The sequence below is a fragment of the Schistocerca serialis genome, chromosome 4, assembly GCF_023864345.2.
Source record: "Schistocerca serialis cubense isolate TAMUIC-IGC-003099 chromosome 4, iqSchSeri2.2, whole genome shotgun sequence".
NCBI lineage: Eukaryota > Metazoa > Arthropoda > Insecta > Orthoptera > Acrididae > Schistocerca > Schistocerca serialis.
In genome coordinates this window covers 207,361,757-207,382,619 of record NC_064641.1, presented here as the reverse complement: position 1 = coordinate 207,382,619, position 20,863 = coordinate 207,361,757, and the positions used below count along the sequence as shown (strand labels likewise).

Here is a 20,863-nt window from a genome sequence, read left to right as displayed (position 1 = left end):
AAAATTCTTGGAATAAACTGAAGTCCCCCCCCATGAACCATGGACCTTGCCGTTGGTGGGGAGGCTTGCGTGCCTCAGCGATACAGATAGCCGTACCATAGGTGCAACCACAACGGAGGGGTATCTGTTGAGAGGCCAGACAAACGTGTGGTTCCTGAAGAGGAGCAGCAGCCTTTTCAGTAGTTGCAAGGGCAACAGTCTGGATGATTGACTGATCTGGCCTTGTAACAATAACCAAAACGGCCTTGCTGTGCTGGTACTGCGAACGGCTGAAAGCAAGGGGAAACTACAGCCGTAATTTTTCCCGAGGGCATGCAGCTTTACTGTATGATTACATGATGATGGCGTCCTCTTGGGTAAAATATTCCAGAGGTAAAATAGTCCCCCATTCGGATCTCCGGGCGGGGACTACTCAAGAGGATGTCGTTATCAGGAGAAAGAAAACTGGCGTTCTACGGATCGGAGCGTGGAATGTCAGATCCCTTAATCGGGCAGGCAGGTTAGAAAATTTAAAAAGGGAAATGGATAGGTTGAAGTTAGATATAGTGGGAATTAGTGAAGTTCGGTGGCAGGAGGAACAAGACTTCTGGTCAGGTGACTACAGGGTTATAAACACAAAATCAAATAGGGGTAAAGCAGGAGTAGGTTTAATAATGAATAGGAAAATAGGAATGCGGGTAAGCTACTACAAACAGCATAGTGAACGCATTATTGTGGCCAAGATAGATACGAAGCCCACGCCTACTACAGTAGTACAAGTTTATATGCCAACTAGCTGTGCAGATGACGAAGAAATTGAAGAAATGTATGATGAAATAAAAGAAATTATTCAGATAGTGAAGGGAGACGAAAATTTAATAGTCATGGGTGACTGGAATTCGAGTGTAGGAAAAGGGAGAGAAGGAAACATAGTAGGTGAATATGGATTGGGGGACAGAAATGAAAGAGGAAGCCGCCTGGTCGAATTTTGCACAGAGCACAACATAATCATAACTAACACTTGGTTTAAGAATCATGAAAGAAGGTTGTATACATGGAAGAACCCTGGAGATACTAAAAGGTATCAGATAGATTATATAATGGTAAGACAGAGATTTAGGAACCAGGTTTTAAATTGTAAGACATTTCCAGGGGCAGATGTGGACTCTGACCACAATCTATTGGTTATGACCTGTAGATTAAAACTGAAGAAACTGCAAAAAGGTGGGAATTTAAGGAGATGGGACCTGGATAAACTAAAAGAACCAGAGGTTCTACAGAGATTCAGGGAGAGCATAAGGGAGCAATTGACAGGAATGGGGGAAGGAAATACAGTAGAAGAAGAATGGTTAGCTTTGAGGGATGAAGTAGTGAAGCCAGCAGAGGATCAAGTAGGTAAAAAGACGAGGGCTAGTAGAAATCCTTGGGTAACAAAAGAAATATTGAATTTAATTGATGAAAGGAGAAAATATAAAAATGCAGTAAGTGAAACAGGCAAAAAGGAATACAAACGTCTCAAAAATGAGATCGACAGGAAGTGCAAAATGGCTAAGCAGGGATGGCTAGAGGACAAATGTAAGGATGTAGAGGCCTATCTCACTAGGGGTAAGATAGATACTGCCTACAGGAAAATTAAAGAGACCTTTGGAGATAAGAGAACGACTTGTATGAATATCAAGAGCTCAGATGGAAACCCAGTTCTAAGCAAAGAAGGGAAAGCAGAAATGTGGAAGGAGTATATAGAGGGTCTATACAAGGGTGATGTACTTGAGGACAATATTATGGAAATGGAAGAGGATGTAGATGAAGATGAAATGGGAGATATGATACTGCGTGAAGAGTTTGACAGGGCACTGAAAGACCTGAGTCGAAACAAGGCCCCCGGAGTAGACAATATTCCATTGGAACTACTAACGGCCGTGGGAGAGCCAGTCCTGACAAAACTCTACCATCTGGTGAGCAAGATGTATGAGACAGGCGAAATACCCTCAGACTTCAAGAAGAATATAATAATTCCAATCCCAAAGAAAGCAGGTGTTGACAGATGTGAAAATTACCGAACTATCAGTTAATAAGTCACAGCTGCAAAATACTAACACGAATTCTTTACAGACGAATGGAAAAACTAGTAGAAGCCAACCTCGGGGAAGATCAGTTTGGATTCCGTAGAAACACTGGGACACGTGAGGCAATACTGACCTTACGACTTATCTTAGAAGAAAGATTAAGGAAAGGCAAACCTACGTTTCTAGCATTTGTAGACTTAGAGAAAGCTTTTGACAATGTTGACTGGAATACTCTCTTTCAAATTCTGAAGGTGGCAGGGGTAAAATACAGGGAGCGAAAGGCTATTTACAATTTGTACAGAAACCAGATGGCAGTTATAAGAGTCGAGGGACATGAAAGGGAAGCAGTGGTTGGGAAGGGAGTAAGACAGGGTTGTAGCCTCTCCCCGATGTTGTTCAATCTGTATATTGAGCAAGCAGTAAAGGAAACAAAAGAAAAATTCGGAGTAGGTATTAAAATTCACGGAGAAGAAATAAAAACTTTGAGGTTCGCCGATGACATTGTAATTCTGTCAGAGACAGCAAAGGACTTGGAAGAGCAGTTGAATGGAATGGACACTGTCTTGAAAGGAGTATATAAGATGAACATCAACAAAAGCAAAACAAGGATAATGGAATGTAGTCAAATTAAGTCGGGTGATGCTGAGGGAATTAGATTAGGAAATGAGACACTTAAAGTAGTAAAGGAGTTTTGCTATTTACGGAGCAAAATAACTGATGATGGTCGAAGTAGAGAGGATATAAAATGTAGGCTGGCAATGGCAAGGAAAGCGTTTCTGAAGAAGAGAAATTTGTTAACATCGAGTATAGATTTAAGTGTCAGGAAGTCATTTCTGAAAGTATTTGTATGGAGTGTAGCCATGTATGGAAGTGAAACATGGACGATAAATAGTTTGGACAAGAAGAGAATAGAAGCTTTCGAAATGTGGTGCTACAGAAGAATGCTGAAGATTAGATGGGTAGATCACATAACGAATGAGGAAGTATTGAATAGGATTGGGGAGAAGAGAAGTTTGTGGCACAACTTGACCAGAAGAAGGGATCGGTTGGTAGGACATGTTCTGAGGCATCAAGGGATCACCAATTTAGTATTGGAGGGCAGCGTGGAGGGTAAAAATCGTAGAGGGAGACCAAGAGATGAATACACTAAGCACATTCAGAAGGATGTAGGTTGCAGTAGGTACTGGGAGATGAAAAAGCTTGCACAGGATAGAGTAGCATGGAGAGCTGCATCAAACCAGTCTCAAGACTGAAGACCACAACAACAACAACAACAAACTGAAGTCAACCATTTGCCTTCTCTATTACCATCCTTATGTTCTCATTCCATTTCATATTGCTTTGCAACATTAGGCCTGGATATCTAATCAATTATTTTCTGTTAAGCATCACACTAATATGCTGTATAGGATTGTTCTCCTACTCATCTCAGTTAACTTACATTTTTCTGCATTTAGAACAAACTGCCATTCATCACACCAACTAGAAATTCTGTCTAAGTCAGCTTATAGCCTCCTACAGTCACGCAAGCTCATCTTCCCACACAACACAGCATCATCAGCAAATAGTTGCAGGTTGCTACTCACTCTGCCTGTCAGATCATTTATGTATCTAGAGAACAATGCTACTCCATTGTGAAGTGGGTATTATAATGAATTAAATTTTGAGATGGTATAAGAAATCCACTGACTTCTCTTGTTTACAATGTCACATTATGATAGGCAAGAATTATGATAATGCACAAAATTCTGTCAATTCCACTAAACACTCTCAGCAAAGATAACATAATTTGATATGAGTTTAAAGGTTTTTATCAAACTGCCTGAGAACATAAAAACCATTAAGCGTACATTACTGTTTCAAATATCATTATAGTCAAATATACAATGCCACAGCATCTACTAAGGCTATGAATATATAGACTTGGTATGTTACTGCTTTGTGTTCCATTTCCTATCCAGTGGTAGTTCATTTGAATGTACAGACAGAGTGCTAGAACAGTAATTGATTTGGAATTATAATGGGTACCTAATTCATGTATCAAGTTAAGGAATCACTTATGTGAAAGCTGTGTACAATTTCAATGTAGTTGAGATCTCCAGTATCCATAGCAGTCAGTACTATTTTAGATAAATAAATACAACAAAGGCCACACCAAGAGGTAGTCCACCAGGCAGCTATGTCTGATGCTTCCACCATTGATGGTTGTGCCTGTATTGTCGGGTAATGTGGATAACCTTGGTATGACATTTCTGATGCGTGCACAAAATGCACACTGTGTACTAATAAATAGTGCAAAACAGAGTCTTCACTGAATCACCTGAAGAAGATTCGAAGGTGCTTAGTTGAAATATCATGCTTAGAAGTAAACAATCACGAGCTGCAACCCAAAAATATTACTGACCATTTAGTATGCTGAGAAGACTTCGACATCTTCATGTGAACACAATGTGTTTACAACAACTCAAAGAAATATCCCTGCATATACTGGTTAAAACAAAGGTAGAATTTGGAAAAGGATTCAAAAATTAGCTTTGTTACACACTTCAAAATGGGAAATGCTTAGAGAAAATAAGTTTTTACTTACCACCATCAGAATCACGTGACATCTTTTTCTGAAGCCCGTCTCCACCTGATACTGGATCATCTGGTCAAAATAAAATAAACATCACCTAAAATAAAATAACTGTGCAGATACAGAGACTAAAACAGACCAATATTAGGTGATGCCTCTTTCTAAAACCTTCCATTTCACCTCAGTTTCTTGCCTAGGGAGATAATTCTTTCTCTATAGCATATGACACAGGATAACCAGGAGAAATAAATATGTGCCTTTTTTGCTCTAAATGAGTGTAAAATTATTAAAAAGGCTTTGCTCTCTATGAATTCCTTACATTAATTAAAACAACTAAAAAATGACAGTCTCTCAACCATCTTACAAACTGCACTTTGCAGCATTAATATTAGATATGAAGATAATTTGTTAATCATATTCAAACAGGTAATCCAAACAAAAAATATTGTTATCCAAATTGTATTTTCTTTCGTACAACTGAAGTCTAATACGCGACATCTTGTTTATTTTAGATATAATATTAAATTTAAGAATGTCTGTGTTACATTCTCAGCATATGTATAGTCTTTCTAATTCCTGTTACATATTTTGACTGTTTATCGTGGTACCATTTATAACAGGATACAATGAACAGAAATGTGTGACCTCTGTGTTACAGGAAAAAATACAAAACATAACATATTCCACTCTCAAATATCTGCTGGGTGAAGTTCAATAGTAATTTACTGTGACTTTGATAATTATTACATTTGTTAACAATATCCATGTGTCACATTTCCCAACACTGGTCCACATTCTGTTTCATTACTACAACAGTGATAAATATTTGGCATTATTACCAATTTACATAGTTAAGCATGTAATAAATATTACAGTTGTAGTGAATTATCATCTTTCTTTAACTGGTAGTTGTAACAGAATGGAATAAATTATTTTACGTGTTTCCTCCTACCATCATAGTTTTTCTAATTTACAGACACACTTCCACAGGCATACATCCAAACACAAATGTCCAGAGCCACTGGAGCACTTATACTGCATATGTGTGCATCAGAGTGTGCATATAATCAAGAAAAATACTGATAGCTAGAAACCTAATGTAATTTTATGATCTGTTACATATGTCCATGACTTATCTACCAGTCAGCTAAAGCTGACTGGCTGTCTTTTCCTATGTATTCTCTGTTTCCATCTATTATCATTATAGCTACAAAAATGATTACCCATGGACTGTGAGTTTCATCATATTAAATAATCAGAAATGATTAAATATATGCAGCCACTTGAACTGTCTACTGATTTCAAAATTAAAAACCCCTCTGCTAATCATCCTCCAAACCAATGTTGCCCATTTTATGTGACAGTGTCTCTATAAGTTTCTGTTCCAAACACCCGCACAAAAGTCACACAGATAAGAGAAAGTTCCTGGCTGGCCTATTTATTCTGTACCATGGATGAACCAGTACTTTTGAAACAGATCTCTTGTAACATCAATGAAATATATGTTAGTCTTACATACACATTATTAAAATAAAATGTCATTTAACTTATCAGTCTCAATGGTAAAATTTGCAAGCAGGTGAAATTTAAAAAAAAAAAGACACAAGCATATAACTAAAGCTACATGATAAAATCTGACCAATCACGAATTTGTATAAAGGCAGTATCACAGCGTAGGCCTAATAAAGGTATCTTAACAATTAATTACATGAAAAGTACATTAATAGAGTGCAAAAGAAATTAATGTTGAAGCATATGTATTAATATTGCACATCAACATGTCTAAGTATTGTTTGGATACATGATTCCTCACATGAGACGAAACCAAATATACATACATCAAAAAAAGTTTTGCATCGCCCCAGTTCCCAGAACTCCTGAAGATAGACATTGACTGTGGATACTGTATCACAGACACAGTTCCTTTGACTGTTCAGAGATGTCACTAAACCCACCCAAAGATGTAAACACCCATGAATGAACAGCGCCTATTAGACGGAGGGGGTCCAACAGTTGATCAGTTCCAGTCATTCCACCAAAAAAGGAGTTACATGGCTCATGTTGTCTGTAGTTCAACCACGCCTAGACAGTCAATACCACGGTTTGATCATGTCCGCATTGTTACTTTGTGCCAGGAAGGGCTCTCAGCAAAGGAAGTGTACAGGCGTTTCGGAGTGAACCAAAGCAATGTTGTTCCGACATGAAGGAGATAAAGAGAGACAGGAACTGTCAACGACATGATTAGCTCAGGCCACCCAAGGACTAATACTGCAGTGGATGACAGAAAAATCCTGACAGCAGAGAAATCCTGACAGCAATGCCACCATGTTGAATAATGATTTTCGTGCAGCCACAGGACGTCATGTTATTACTCAAACTGTACACAATAGGCTGCATGATGCGCAACTTCACACCCGACGTCCATAGCGAGGTCCATCTTTGCAACCACAGGACCATGCAGCGTGGTACAGATGGGTCCAACAACATGCCGAATGGACCACTCAGGATTGGCATCACGTTCTCTTCACCAATGGGTGTCGCATACGCCTTCAACCACACAATCATCGGAGACATGTTTGGAGGAAACCTGGTCACGCTGAATGCCTTAGACTCACTGTCCAGTGAGTGCAGCAAGGTGGAGGTTCCCTGATGTTTTGGGGTGGCATTCTGTGGGGCTGACGTACACTGTTGGTGGTCACAGAAGGTGCCGTAATGGCTGTAGGATACGTGAATGCCATCTTCCAACCAATAGTGCAACCACATCAGCAGCATATTGGTGAGGCATTCGTCTTCATGGACAACAATTCGCACTCCCATCATGCACATCTTGTGAATGACTTCCTTCAGGACAATGACATCAGTTGACTAGAGTGGCCAGCATGTTCTCCTGACATGAACCCTTTGGAATATGCCTGGGATAGACTGAAAAGGGCTGTTTATGGATGACATGACCCACCAACCACTCTGAGGGATCTACGCCGAATTGCTGTTGAGGAGTGGGACAATCTGGACCAACAGTGCCATGATTAACTTGTGGATAGTATGCCATGATGAATATAGGCATGCATCAATGCAAGAGAACTTGTTACTGGGTATTAGAGGTACCGGTGTGTACAGCAATCTGGACCACCACCTCTGAAGGTCTCACTGTATGGTGGTACAATATGCAATCTGTGCTTTTCATGAGCAATAAAAAGGGTGGAAATGATGTTTATGTTGGTCTCTATTCCAATTTTCTGTACAAGTTCTGGAACTCTCAGAACAGAGGTGATGCAAAACTTTTTTTGATGTGTGTATATGGATGATAGCGCTAAGTCTAAACTCTGGTAAAACTATTAAATGTGAATGTGCTGTCTGTTGAACATCAAGATAATTATGTAGATATATGTAGATAGTTATTCAAGCCTCAAAATGGGAATACTAAGCTTTGGAAAACAATAATTAAATAATGGTGAGTTCAGCACTTCTAATAAAAATGTAGCTTTTGTGAATTACATGTGTAGACCAAAAACTCACAGCCAATAACAATGGTGGTGATCTTGTATCCACAGTAGCATTAATGTACTGTTGCAAATAGAAAAGTGCTAAGTGAAAACAAATACAGAGGGTGCAAATGCTTAAAGCTGGACATGTTTTAAGACTATGGGATAGTGACTGGATTTCAATAAATGAAAATGGTTACTGAGAATATGTATGGGGAAAATTATGTTTGTTCTTGTTGTATTTCAGTCAGTAATTTATTGCAAACATTAAAGATAATTACTTCTGCACTTCAGCAATTGAAAACAAAATCACTAAATCAAATATTTAATATCTGAAACTATTGCAATTAACATAAAATTATGTGCATCTCAAAATTTGTTGATACATACATTACAATTGCATGCACCAGGCACATAAAGAGTGAAGAAATGACAAATTATCATTAAATTATTGACTAATATTCTATAAACTGACTATCATTTAATTTAATGGGCAGAATACAGCTTTTCACAAATTCTACAATATTCTGAAGGCAATATCTTTCTGAGTATATGCATTGGCAAAATTCCTCATTTGTGTGGCTTTAGTGTACATAGTTGCTATACAGTATTTTGTTGTGGTTTACATCAACAAATGTGTACTGCTATAAGTCAAAAGGAAATGAGTCCAAAAACACCAGTGTCAATCACAGGATTACCTGGAAAATGTGCATGAAGACATATTTCTAGATGTAAACAGAAACCCAACAAAAAATACTGATAACAATGTTTTAAATGAAAACATGGAAAGTGTGTATTAAAATAAATATAAATACTTTAGGAATAAAGGAGACATCTCACGAAACAGCAGAAGTGTTGTGTCGTTGACAGTCTCTCTCTCTCACACACACACGCACGCTCGTATGCACACACACACACACACACACACACACACCTGCGGCCATAAATAGTGCAGGCTTGACACTCAATGCTACATCTGCATTTCTGCAGGAGGACTGAAGTAAGGTGAGGGTTGTGTCAGGTGGGGTGGGTAGGGGAGAGGCAGGAAGAAGGAAGAGGGGTTGGGGTGAGTAGCTAGCAGCTTGGAGGGTGTCAGAAGGTTTGCTGAGGAATGTGGGAGGGAGGAGTGGCAGGTGCATGGGCTAGGCATGTGATATAAGGGTACCAGAGCAGAGGGTAACCAGCACATAATGGAGGTGTCTTGGAGATATGGACTGGTATGGAGTGATAGGGCAAAGGAATGAGAAACTGTTCGGTAGGCAGTGTGGGGAAGTAGGTTAACAGTTATCACTGTGAAGCTACTGTCCCTATGCCCTATCCCCAATGACCTCTTGTCATGTCACCCTCTTCCAATCCACATCTCAAGTCACTTTCATCATGCACCATAACCCACATGCTCATATACCTGTGTACCATATTCCTAGGCCACACACCTTCCACCCCTCCCTGCCATATTCCCAGCCAGAAAACCTGATCCCTCAATCCAAGTTGCTACCTACACTATCCTAACGCTTCTTCTTGCTTCCTGCTTCTCTACCTGCCCACCACATCTGACACAACCTCTACTCCAACAACCTAGTTTAGCCATTGAAGTGCAATCTTGCCATTGTGTCTCCAGCTGGCACAATGTAGGGGCACTGGTTCATCCATGTTCATGAGCATGCATGTGCACTTGTGCTCCTCTGTGTGTGTGTTTTTTGACAATTCAACACTTCTTCTATTCAGCGAGTGATCTCCTTTGCTCCTAAGGTATTTACATTCTGCCAGAACTTTCCTTACTAGATTTAAAATAACCATACATTTTTAATAGTTGCAAAGATGGATCTGAAAAAATTTAAATAATGTTGATAAAAATCTGATTTGGTAACATCTTGTTACACATTTTTATCAGCAACTGATTACAGAAATGTGTGCTGTGCATATGGTTCATATGAAAATGCTGGCTGGTGTGACAGATTTCTAGATCACAGGAAACAATATTTTCCACAATTCTACAACCAGCCACTAACAGTCATACATATCAAAGCTAATATGTATTGTGAATTCTCAAGTTTTCCTGTACACAAGTATGTAAGTGACCAGAATACATTTATGCTCTTTTGCAGTTCTTTGATAACAAATTGCAATTTGAAAACGACAATAGTGCTCATTAATATTATATTATAAATAAAAATCAACTCCAGTAAGCAAAAGTATGATGGTTGAAAGTCCCAGAAGCTCTTTAGATTAATAAACAATTAGGCATGCTTTTGAAATTTAGTTTTAGATGATGAAACTTAATGAAGACCGTCAGTGACAGAGCACCTCATGTTCCTGGTGCTAAGAAGGCGAATACTCCATTCGTTTGTTGTATATTTTTACAAGCTTCCAGCAGGAGCAACTTATTTATTTACAGATAGCTGTGTAGTTACTAGATTATTTTTGTAATTTCTTGCTTGTTCAAGTGCTTACTATGCACAAGCTTTTATTTTAATAACAGTGTAGTGTACCATACCACCATTGATATCGACCTTCGGATCGTACAGGGTTTTTGTTTGTTTTGGTTAGTGTAGCTCAGTGTCATTTAGACTATTAGTGAGAGAGCACTTCGAATTCCTGCTGCTAATAAGCCAAGTACACCATTCATTCGTTGTATATTTTTACGCTTCAAACGGGAGCGACTGCAGTAATGGATAGGAACTGTGATTACTGTGTACAGATGCAAGCTGAGTTGGCAATACGTCGCTCACAGCTCCAGGCTGTGTTGGCTTCCATCACATAGCTTGAGGCTGCTGCCAAGGGGCATCACTGTGGGGGATCGGACGCGGGGATGCGAGAGACGTCGAGCATGTCCCATGTGCCCCCGTTCAGTCCACTGCTGTGGTCGTCCTGGGTACTGCCTCTACTGAGGTTGACCCCTCACCCGTGGTCAAGTGGGAGATCATTCCAAAGTCTGGCAGGCAGCAAAAAAACTTTCCAAGGGGCCAATCGTAGGGCCTCCCTGGTTCGTTTGACAAACAGGCTTCAGGCATTATCTGTGGCTGACGATGTCTCTGAGCCAGAAGCAGTTGTCCACCCTGTTCCAGAGGAAGCTTCTCAGCCCACAAGGTCTGGGTGTTCACAGAGGGTGGGTTTGCTGGTATTTAGGAGCTCCAACATTAGGCATGTAATGGGGCCCCTTAGGAACATGGCTGCCAAGGAGGGGAAGGAAGCCAGTGCGCATTTCGTGTGCATGCCGGGGAAAGTCATTCGGGGTGTGGAAAGGCTGCTTCCGGATGCCATGAAGGGTATAGGGTGCAGCCAACTGCAGGTGGTGGCTCATCTCGGTACCAGTGACATATGTTCCTTTGGATCGGAGGATATTCTCTCTGGTTTTGGGCGGCTAGCAGAAACGGTAAAACTGCAGTCTTGCTTGTGAGATTAAGGTGGAGCTCACCGTCTGTAGCATTGTCGATAGAACTGACTGTGGTCCTTTGGTGCAGAGTCGAATGGAGGGTCTGAACCAGAGGCTCAGGTGGTTCTGTGACCGTGTAGTCTGCAGATTCCTTGACTTGCCACATCGGGTAATGGGTTTCCGCATTCCGCTTAATAGGTCAGGAGTCCATTACTCAAGGCAAACGGCTACATGGGTAGCAGGGACAGTATGGAAGGGACTGGGCAGTTTTTTTTTTTAGGTTAGGGGGCCTCAGGGAACCACAGAAAAGGCATCCATCTAAAAGGGGCGGGTAAAACACAGTAAGTTAGTTGTAGAAACGATCGGTATTGTAGTTGTAAATTGTCATTGCTGTGCTGGGAAAGAACCAGAGCTCCAAGCCCTAATAGAAAGCACTGATGCTAAAATAGTTATAGATACAGAAATCTGGCTAAAGCCAGAAATAAGATCAGCAGATATTTTTCTAACTATCTAACAGTGTTCAGAAAGGATAGATTAAATACAGTGGTGGTGGAGTATTTATTGCTGTTAGAAGTAGTTTGCTTTGTAGTGAAATTGAAGTAGACAATTCCTGCGAAGTAGTATGGGTAGAGGTTATACTTGACAATTGGACTAAATTATTAATTTCGTCGTTTTACCAACCCCCAACTCAGGAGATATAGTTGCTGAACAGTTCACAGAAAACTTGAGTCTCATTTCAAATAGGTTCAACACTCATACAATTATAGTCAGTGGTGACTTTAACCTACTCTCAATATGCTGGAAAAATTATACGTTTAAAGCCAGTGGCAGGCATAATAAGTCATCCAAAATTGTACTGAATGCTTTCTCAGAAAATTATTTTGAGCAATTAGTTCATGATCCCACTTGAAGCATAAATGGTTGAAAAAGCATACCCGACCTCTTAGCAAAAAATAACCTTGGACAAACAGTGAGTATCATGGTGAATACAGGGATTAGTGACCACAAGACAGTAGCTGCTAGGCTGAATATTGTAACTCCTACAGCAATAAAAAAGAAACGGAAAGTATATGTATTTATAAAAGCTCATAAAAATGCTCTTAACGCCTTTTTAAGAGACAGTCTGCACTCCTTCCAATTTGATCATGGTAGCATAGAAAACTTGTGGAATGATTTCAAAGAGATAGTAACGACAACAATTGTGAGATATATACCACATAAATTAATAAGTGATGGTACTGATCCCCCATGGTACAGAAAACAGGTCAGACCACTGTTGCAGAAGCAGTGAAAAAAGCATGCCAAATTTAAAAGAATGCAAAATCCCCAAGACTGACAAAGTTTTGCAGAAGTTCAAAATACAGTGTGTACTTCAATGTGAAATGATTTCAATAATTTCCACAACAAAACTCTGTCTCAAAATCTGGCAGAAAATCCAAAGAGATTCTGTTCATACATAAAGCACACCAGTGGCAAGAAGTAGTCAATACCTTCACTGCGCGATAACAACGATGAAGTCACTGATGACAGTGCCACTAAAGCAGAGTTCTTAAACATGTTTTTCCAAAACTCCTTCACCAAAGAAGACAAAGTAAATATTCCTGAATTCAAATCAAGAACAACTGCCAAGATGAGAAACATAGAAATAGATATCCTTGTTGTTGCAAAGCAGCTTAAATCACTTAATAGAAGCAGGGCCTCCGGTCCAGATTGTATACCAGTCACAGGGTCCTCTCAGAGTATGCTGATACAATAGCTCCATTTTTAGTAATTATATACAACCACTCGCTCACAGAAAGATCCGTTACCTAAAGACTGGAAAATTGCTCAAATCACACCAACATTAAAAAAGGGAAGTAGGAGTAATCTGTCCACTAATGTCGATTTGCAGTAGGGTTTTGGAACATATACTGTACTTGTACATTATGAAGTACCTCGAAGAAAACGATTTATTGAAACATAGTCAGCACAGATTCAGAAAATAACATTCTTGTGAAACACAACTAGCTCTTTCTACTCATAAAGTACTGAGAGCTATCAACAGGGGATGACAACTTGCTCCCATATTTTTAGATTTCCAGAAGGCTTTTGGCACCATTCCTCACAAGCGCCTTCTAACCAAACTGCATGCCTTTATAATATCACCTCAGTTGTGCGACTGGATTCATGATTTCCTGTCAGAAAAGCCATAGTTTGTAGTAACAGATGGAAAGTCGACAAGTAAAACAGAAATAATATCCGGCATTCCCCAAGGAAGTATTATAGGCCCTCTATTGTTCCTGATCTATATTAACGGCATAGGAGACAATCTCAGCAGCTGTCTTAGATTGTTTGCAGATGATGCTGTCATTTACCATCTCGTAAAGTCATCAGATGACCAAAGCGAATTGCAAAATGATTTAGATAAGATATCTATATGGTGCAAAAAGTGGCAATTGGCCCTGAATAAAGAAAAGTGTGAAGTTATTCACATGAGTACTAAAAGCAATCCACTAAATTTTGATTATGCGATAAGTCACAGAAATCTGAAGGCTGCAAATTCAACTAAATACTTAGGGATTACAATTTCAAATACCCTAAATTGGAATGATCTCATAGATAATGTTATGGGTAGAGCCAACAAAAGACTGCAATTCATTGACAGAACACTTAGAAGGTGCAACAGGTCTACTAAAGAGACTGCTTCCACCACGCTTGTCCACCATATTCTGGAGTATTGTTGTGTGATGTGGGACCCACATCAGATGGGACTGACAGATGATATCAAAGAAGTACAAAGAAGGGCAGCTTGTTTTGTATTATTGCGAAGTAGGGGAGGTAGTGCCACAGACATGATATGTGAATTGGAGTGGCAATCATTAAAACAAAGGCATTTTTCATTGCAATGGGATCTTCTCATGAAATTTCAATCACCTGTTTTCTTCTCCAATGGCAAAAACATTCTGTTGGCACCCACCTGCATAGGGAGAGATGATCAACATGATAAAATACGAGAAATCAGGGCTCGCACAGAAAAATGTAAGTGCTCGTTTTTCCCACACACCGTTCAAGAGTGGAATGGTAGAGAGACAGCTTGAAGGTGTTCCAATACACACAACTACTTTTCCTTTGGAGGGAACATATACAAATAAATCTGTGGCACAACCATTGCCAGCCATATGGCACCCTCCAATGCTAAACTGTTTATGGGCCATCTTTCTTCCATGCCCCGTAAACCCTGGTCTGGTTCAGGTTCACTGATGATATCTTTATGATCTGGACTCAGGGCCACCATACCCAATCCTCATTCCTTCACAACCCCAATACCTTTTCTCCCACTGACTTCACCTGGTTTTCATCAACCCAGTGTGCCTCCTTCCTGGATATTAACCTCTTCCTCTCTGATGGTTCCATCCACATTTTTGTCCGCATTACGAGGGGCATTTGAAAAGTCCATGCAAAGTCCATGAGATGGCACCACGAGCATGTATCGAGGTTATGTTTAGTTAGTAGCATCTTTGAAAAGAACGAACACCAAGTTTCTGCCATATTGGTCTATTTCTTTGTGTTTGGCATTCATGTGAATCAAAAAATGGACGAAAAAGAACATCATGTGGTGATTAAATATTACTTTATGAAAGGCAAAATGCCTCAGAAGACTAAAGAGAAGCTTGATAAACATTACGGTGACTCTGCACATTCAATTAGAACAGTTTATAAGTAGTTACAAAATTTTCGGATTTGTCATATGAGCACAAGTTTGCTGAACGCTCTGGACACCCTGCGGAGGTTACGACTCCAGAAATCATTGATAAAATCCATGATATGGTGATGGGTGACAGAAGAGTTAAGGTGCATGAGATTGATAGTGCTGTGGGCATCTTGAATGAATGGGTACGTAATATTTTGCATAAACATTTGGACATGAAAAAGCTATCCACAAGATGGGTTCCACGATTGTTCACGCTTGACCAAAAACGGAATCTTGTGAAGTGTTACAAGGATTATTTGCAGCTGTTCAGGAAGAATCCACAGGACGTTAAGCATTGTTTCGCCACTGTGGATGAAAGATTGATACATTACTATACTCCTGAGACCAAACAACAATCTAAACAATGGGTTAACAAGGGAACATCTGCACCAAAAAAGGTGAAGACCATTCCTTTGGCTGGAAAGATTATGGCGACTGTCTTTTGGGATTCACATGGGATAATCCTCATAGACTATCTGGAAAAAGTTAAACGATTACAGGTGCATATTATTTATTGTTATTGGGCTGTTTGAGAACCAAACTGCAAGAAAAACACCAGCAATTGGACCGCAAAAAAGTCCTTTTCCATCATGACGATGCACCTGCACACACCTCAGCAGTTGTAGTTGCAAAATTAATGGAAATAGGATTCTAACTCGTTTCACATCCCCCCTATTCTCCAGACTTGGCTCCCTCAGACTACTATTTGTTCCCCAATTTGAAGAAATGGCTGGTGGGACAAAGATTTTATTCAAAAGAGGAGGTGATTGCAGCAATTAATAGCTATTTTGCTGACTTGGACAATTCCTATGATTCGGAATGGATCAATGTATTAGAACAGCATTGGACAAAGTGTATAAGTCTAAAAGGAGACTATGTCAAAAAATAAAAAAAGGTTTACCCCAAACAAGTAAGTAGTTTTTATTTTTGCATGGACTTTTCAAACGCCCCTCGTAAACCCACCAACCAGCATTAGTCCCTGCAGTTCAATAGCTGCCAACCCTTCCACACCAAAAAAGCTCTCCCATACAGCCTGGCTACCTGGGGATGGCACATCTGCAGTGACAAGAATTCCTTTACCCAATATGGTGAAGTTCTCACAAAGGCCTTTACAGACAGGCAGTATCCCCCAAACACAGTGTGCAAACAAATTTCATGTGCCTTCTCCCCACACAGCCCCAAACCTCACACCACCCCCAAGATTCAGCTGCACAAGAGCATTCCCTTCATCAACCTGGACTCAACAAACTGAACCAAATCCTTTGTCAGGGCTTTTAAGTATCTATCAGCACACACTGAAATGAGAGATATCGTATCCAAGATCCTTCCTACCCCTCCTAAATTTGTGTTCTGTCACTCACCCAACCTCCAAAACATCCTAGTCCATCTCCATGCCACTCCCAATCCTGAGACCTTGCCACAGGGATTATATCCCTGTGAAAATACCCAGTGCAAGACCTTCCCAATTCACACCCACAGCACTTCCTATTCCAGTCCTGTCACAGCCTTATCCTGTCCCATCAGAGGCTAAGACATTGTGAAAGCAACCACATTATACACCTGCTCTGCTGCAATCATTACACTGCTTTTTGGAGGCCATCTGGATTTTCCACACCACCACCATCTTTCCTGAACTGCACAGATGAGAGTTATCCTTACTATATGTTCACTATTCGTGAAATCATCCTGCCCTATGGTACCTATGGTAACCTACTAAATGCTACTGTTTCCACCTCTGTGTCCTATCACTTCCTACCAGTTTACATTCCATCATCTACATTGTGCTCAACTCTATGCCTGTGCACCAGCCAGTCTTTTCCCTTTCTCTGTTTCTTTCCTTACCATTCCCCAATCCCACCCACCCACAACACAGCATCCCAAAATTGCACCTTCCAGCATTGACTGGAAATTGCACCTTCCAGCTTCAACTGGCTATCATCTAACCCTTCATGTTCTACCAGGCAGCATTGCCTCCTCTGCCCTCCATCTCCCACCCACATCTGCTGTCTACCCCCCTTCCTGCTCCACTCCAGATGGCTGCTTGCATTCGATGTGACAACACTCCATACCAAACAGCAAGCTGGAGGCAGAAGGCATCCGTGTGTGAGGTGCACTTGGTTGTGCGAATGCATATGTGTTTTCTTTTCTTTTCTGAAGAATGCTTTGGCTGAAAGCTCAATGTGGAACAGTCTTTTCATTGTGACATGCTGCAACTCACTGTGTCTCCTTTATGGTGAGTAGCATTCTTTAGTTTGAGAGTAAATGGTAAATGGCCAAGAGAATGACCTAGGTAGTGATGACTTGGCACTCTGCACAAAGATCGCAAGAGCTCAGGCCTGCACCCTGATCAAGAACAAGATCAAATAAAATGGCACAAGAGAATCAAAACAGCAGACTCCCACAAGCATGCAGGACAAACACTAAGAAAGAGGAACAAGCTCAGTAACTGCCTGATGAGTGCTATAAAAGCAAAAATTCTGGTAAAATGATAAATTACTTTAAAACATTCACAGTGTGTCTTAATTTATAAGTATGAAATATTTCCACACAGCAGCAATGGAAGAATCTGAATTTAGTGCACTCTTGTGCTGAGAGAGCTATGTCATGGTTTATTGAATTCAGATATAGGTAATCTCCTAATTTGTCTCTCCCATGTGGTCAGATTGAAAACATATTGTCTATGTTGTAAATGAACTAAACATGAGTAGCACACACTTCAAGGGGAGCCCCAAAATTAATCACTGATAACCTTGTTATTGAGCATCCATAAGCTCCAACCAACCAACCAAAATTAGTCGCAAGGGGGTAAATGCTTTTTTCTCCATGTAAGGTATAATGGTGTTCCCGGAATGAGATTTTTGCTCTGCAGTGGAGTGTGTGCTGATATGAAACTTCCTGGGAGTTTAAAACTGTGTGCCAGACCAAGACTCGAACTCGAGACTTTTGCCTTTTTATAATGGTGTTCTTTTCTGTGATTTTCTTTCAAATACCAGGCTCCATTTGAAAAAAGACAGTTAAAATCATGTAATTACAATAGGTAATTATGCTTTTTTATCTGTTGCAATAAAAATTGCAGTCCAGTTATCTTTGCTGATATATAGCAAATTTTTACATTTATATTATGTTTTTATCATCTGCACTGATGTACGAGACTTATTACTTTTTTATAAATTTTCCAATCAATCTAAAAAAAAATTAACAGTAATTTGTTGCAAAAAAAAGAACAGTATTATGGGGTGTCATGAAGCTCATCCTCTGAATATATTTTGCCTGTGTGGCAGGCGCAAAAGTGGCCACTATATATATTACATGGTGGATGGATCCCAATCAGTTGCAGTGCTCATTCACCTCATACAATGCACACACACACACACACACACACACACATACACACACACACATATGCACACTCTGCCCCCTCCACACACACAAACCAACCAATCAGAACCAAATTCTTTTGGGATATAATACAGTAAGGAATAATCCATTAAACAAAATATAATCAAATTAGACATTACCTCTGATTCCACTAGTGGGAGGAGTATGAATGATAATGTCAATAATTTTGTGACATTACAAAAGAACATATTTTTTATCTGGCCAGATATGAGAGAAAATTTAGTGATTTCCTAGAACATCTACCTTAAATGTGTCCCAACATGGCTCTCATGGTGGAAACTGAAAGAAAACATCCATTTCTGAATGTGATGGGCAGCCTGAAAGCAAGACGGACTAAGTGTTTACTGTAAATCCAACAATGCAGTCATGTATCCGGATGCTGACAGTTACCACCATCTAGCACAGAGGAGAGGTTTCTTCAGATATATGCAGAGGGCTTGTATCCTGTCACATACTGAAATCTTAATGGAAAATAGGACTCATAAAGTAAAGGTCAACCAACAAGACAGGCATAGGAATACTGAGAATATCTAACAGAACAACAGTGAGTTCAGCATAGTGCCAAGATGTGATCCTAGGAAAGAATGCCAGCTTCACTAACATGTGTGAGGGTAGATGTTGAATAGTGTAAATTAAAAGAGCTCCTGCATCCTGATATCAGTCCATCAACAATTTGATGGTAACAGCTCAGTCAGCTGTCAAAATATTGTGCATGTTTCCTGCAATGATCTGGCCATTCAACTGAGTACTTTTTCTTACTGATATATGGCAAGAACTGCTGAAGAATTGTATATGATAATGTCTAACTTGCAATGCTGTTTCAAATTATCACTTGCAGAGTCTACACAATACAAATACTGAGGGGGACTGGGGGATGCATTTAATATGTGAAATGTTTAATATTTGCTGTTATATTCATATCTTCATAATATTATGTGACGCAATTTAAAATTCCTCACCCCCTTTCACATTTATTTTGACTAGTTTCGAAGAAAGTGTAAGGGATTTTGCATATCATAATTTGTATAGCCTTCTGTGAAGAATAGAGTAAACCCGTGGTGTGACTCTTTACTGATCAGAAGATACATGTAAAATATTACTACACAACAGACACTATATTTCAGTTTTTGAAAATGAGTAAGCCTGGCTTCAAGTACAACATGTCTGTAAGTTGCTCAAGGTATTTGGATGTCATATCGCAGTATGATTACAGGAAAAATCACTCAGAAATAACATGGTATTCACCTTAAATTATTTACAGAAAACCTGGAAAATATACATCAAGATTACCAGACAAAATTTGAAAATTCTCCCTCTTCATAACACCAACATCGTATTGATATGCTGTGATGCTAATTATGAATCAGGATAATAACAGCAAATCCTTAACATAATGTCAGGTCCACAAACAGGCAGCATCCACAATGGCAAATATTACTACTCAATAGAGCCAATGGCCATCAGCGGACAGGGCATTTTGCCTGGCACTTTTTGACAGTTGTTAAATGGAAACTCCCAGTTTAGCATCAGATTCATCTGCTGATTCCATGATGACTTAATGCTGAAGTATCATGTCTAGCAAAGTAACTGAGAATTGGAGATGTATTAAATTTTAAGTAATGCGAGTAGGTTGAAATTCCCAAAACAAAATACTACAAGAAAGTTGGTAATATTTCTGAGGAAATACTTTCATCCTAATTTGTTAACCACTGACAATACTTTTCTTTCCTAAGGAAGTGTTCTTCTAAAAAGTGCATCCTTCTGCAATGATGAAGCTTGTGGTTTATTGTAGATAATCTAAATCATTTTACAAATGTTAACTCAAAGTAACTATCCCACAGATCTACTTACACAAGAAACTTCTAATATGTAGCTTACATGCAAAAACTTTCTAAGTAAAATAAGAATTTAAAAAAATCAAAGATTGTATACTTAGTAATTTTACTTCAGTCATTCCATGTATAAACACAATGAAGTACACTCATAAAAATTGTCCACTAAATCTCATTTGAGGCCAATATAATTACAACACCATTGGCTTTCTCAAAGTCCAAAATTCTTGTTTATAAATAAAAAGATCTTAAGCAACAGACACATAACATTGAACTTCTAATCTAGCTAATACAGACAGACTAATGAAGATACAGTTGCAGCATGCATAAAAAGGGGAAAGCTAACAACTGGCAGAGCTGCCATGCAGTGAAGAAAAATTAAAAAAGTTTTTGAATTTTTCTGTCTGCAAAAAATAGTATGAGAAGA

General features: G+C 39.4%; 1 protein-coding gene across 1 annotated transcript in view; it reads right to left on the bottom strand.

Annotated features, from left to right (window-relative positions):
- The window catches only part of LOC126474352 (sodium/hydrogen exchanger 3), a 658,867-nt gene that overhangs the window by 41,120 nt on the left and 596,884 nt on the right, over positions 1-20,863 (bottom strand). Inside the window, exon 12 of the mRNA XM_050101818.1 lies at positions 4,633-4,692. Coding sequence (XP_049957775.1) covers positions 4,633-4,692 — 60 coding nt within the window. The remainder of the gene's footprint in view (positions 1-4,632; positions 4,693-20,863) is intronic.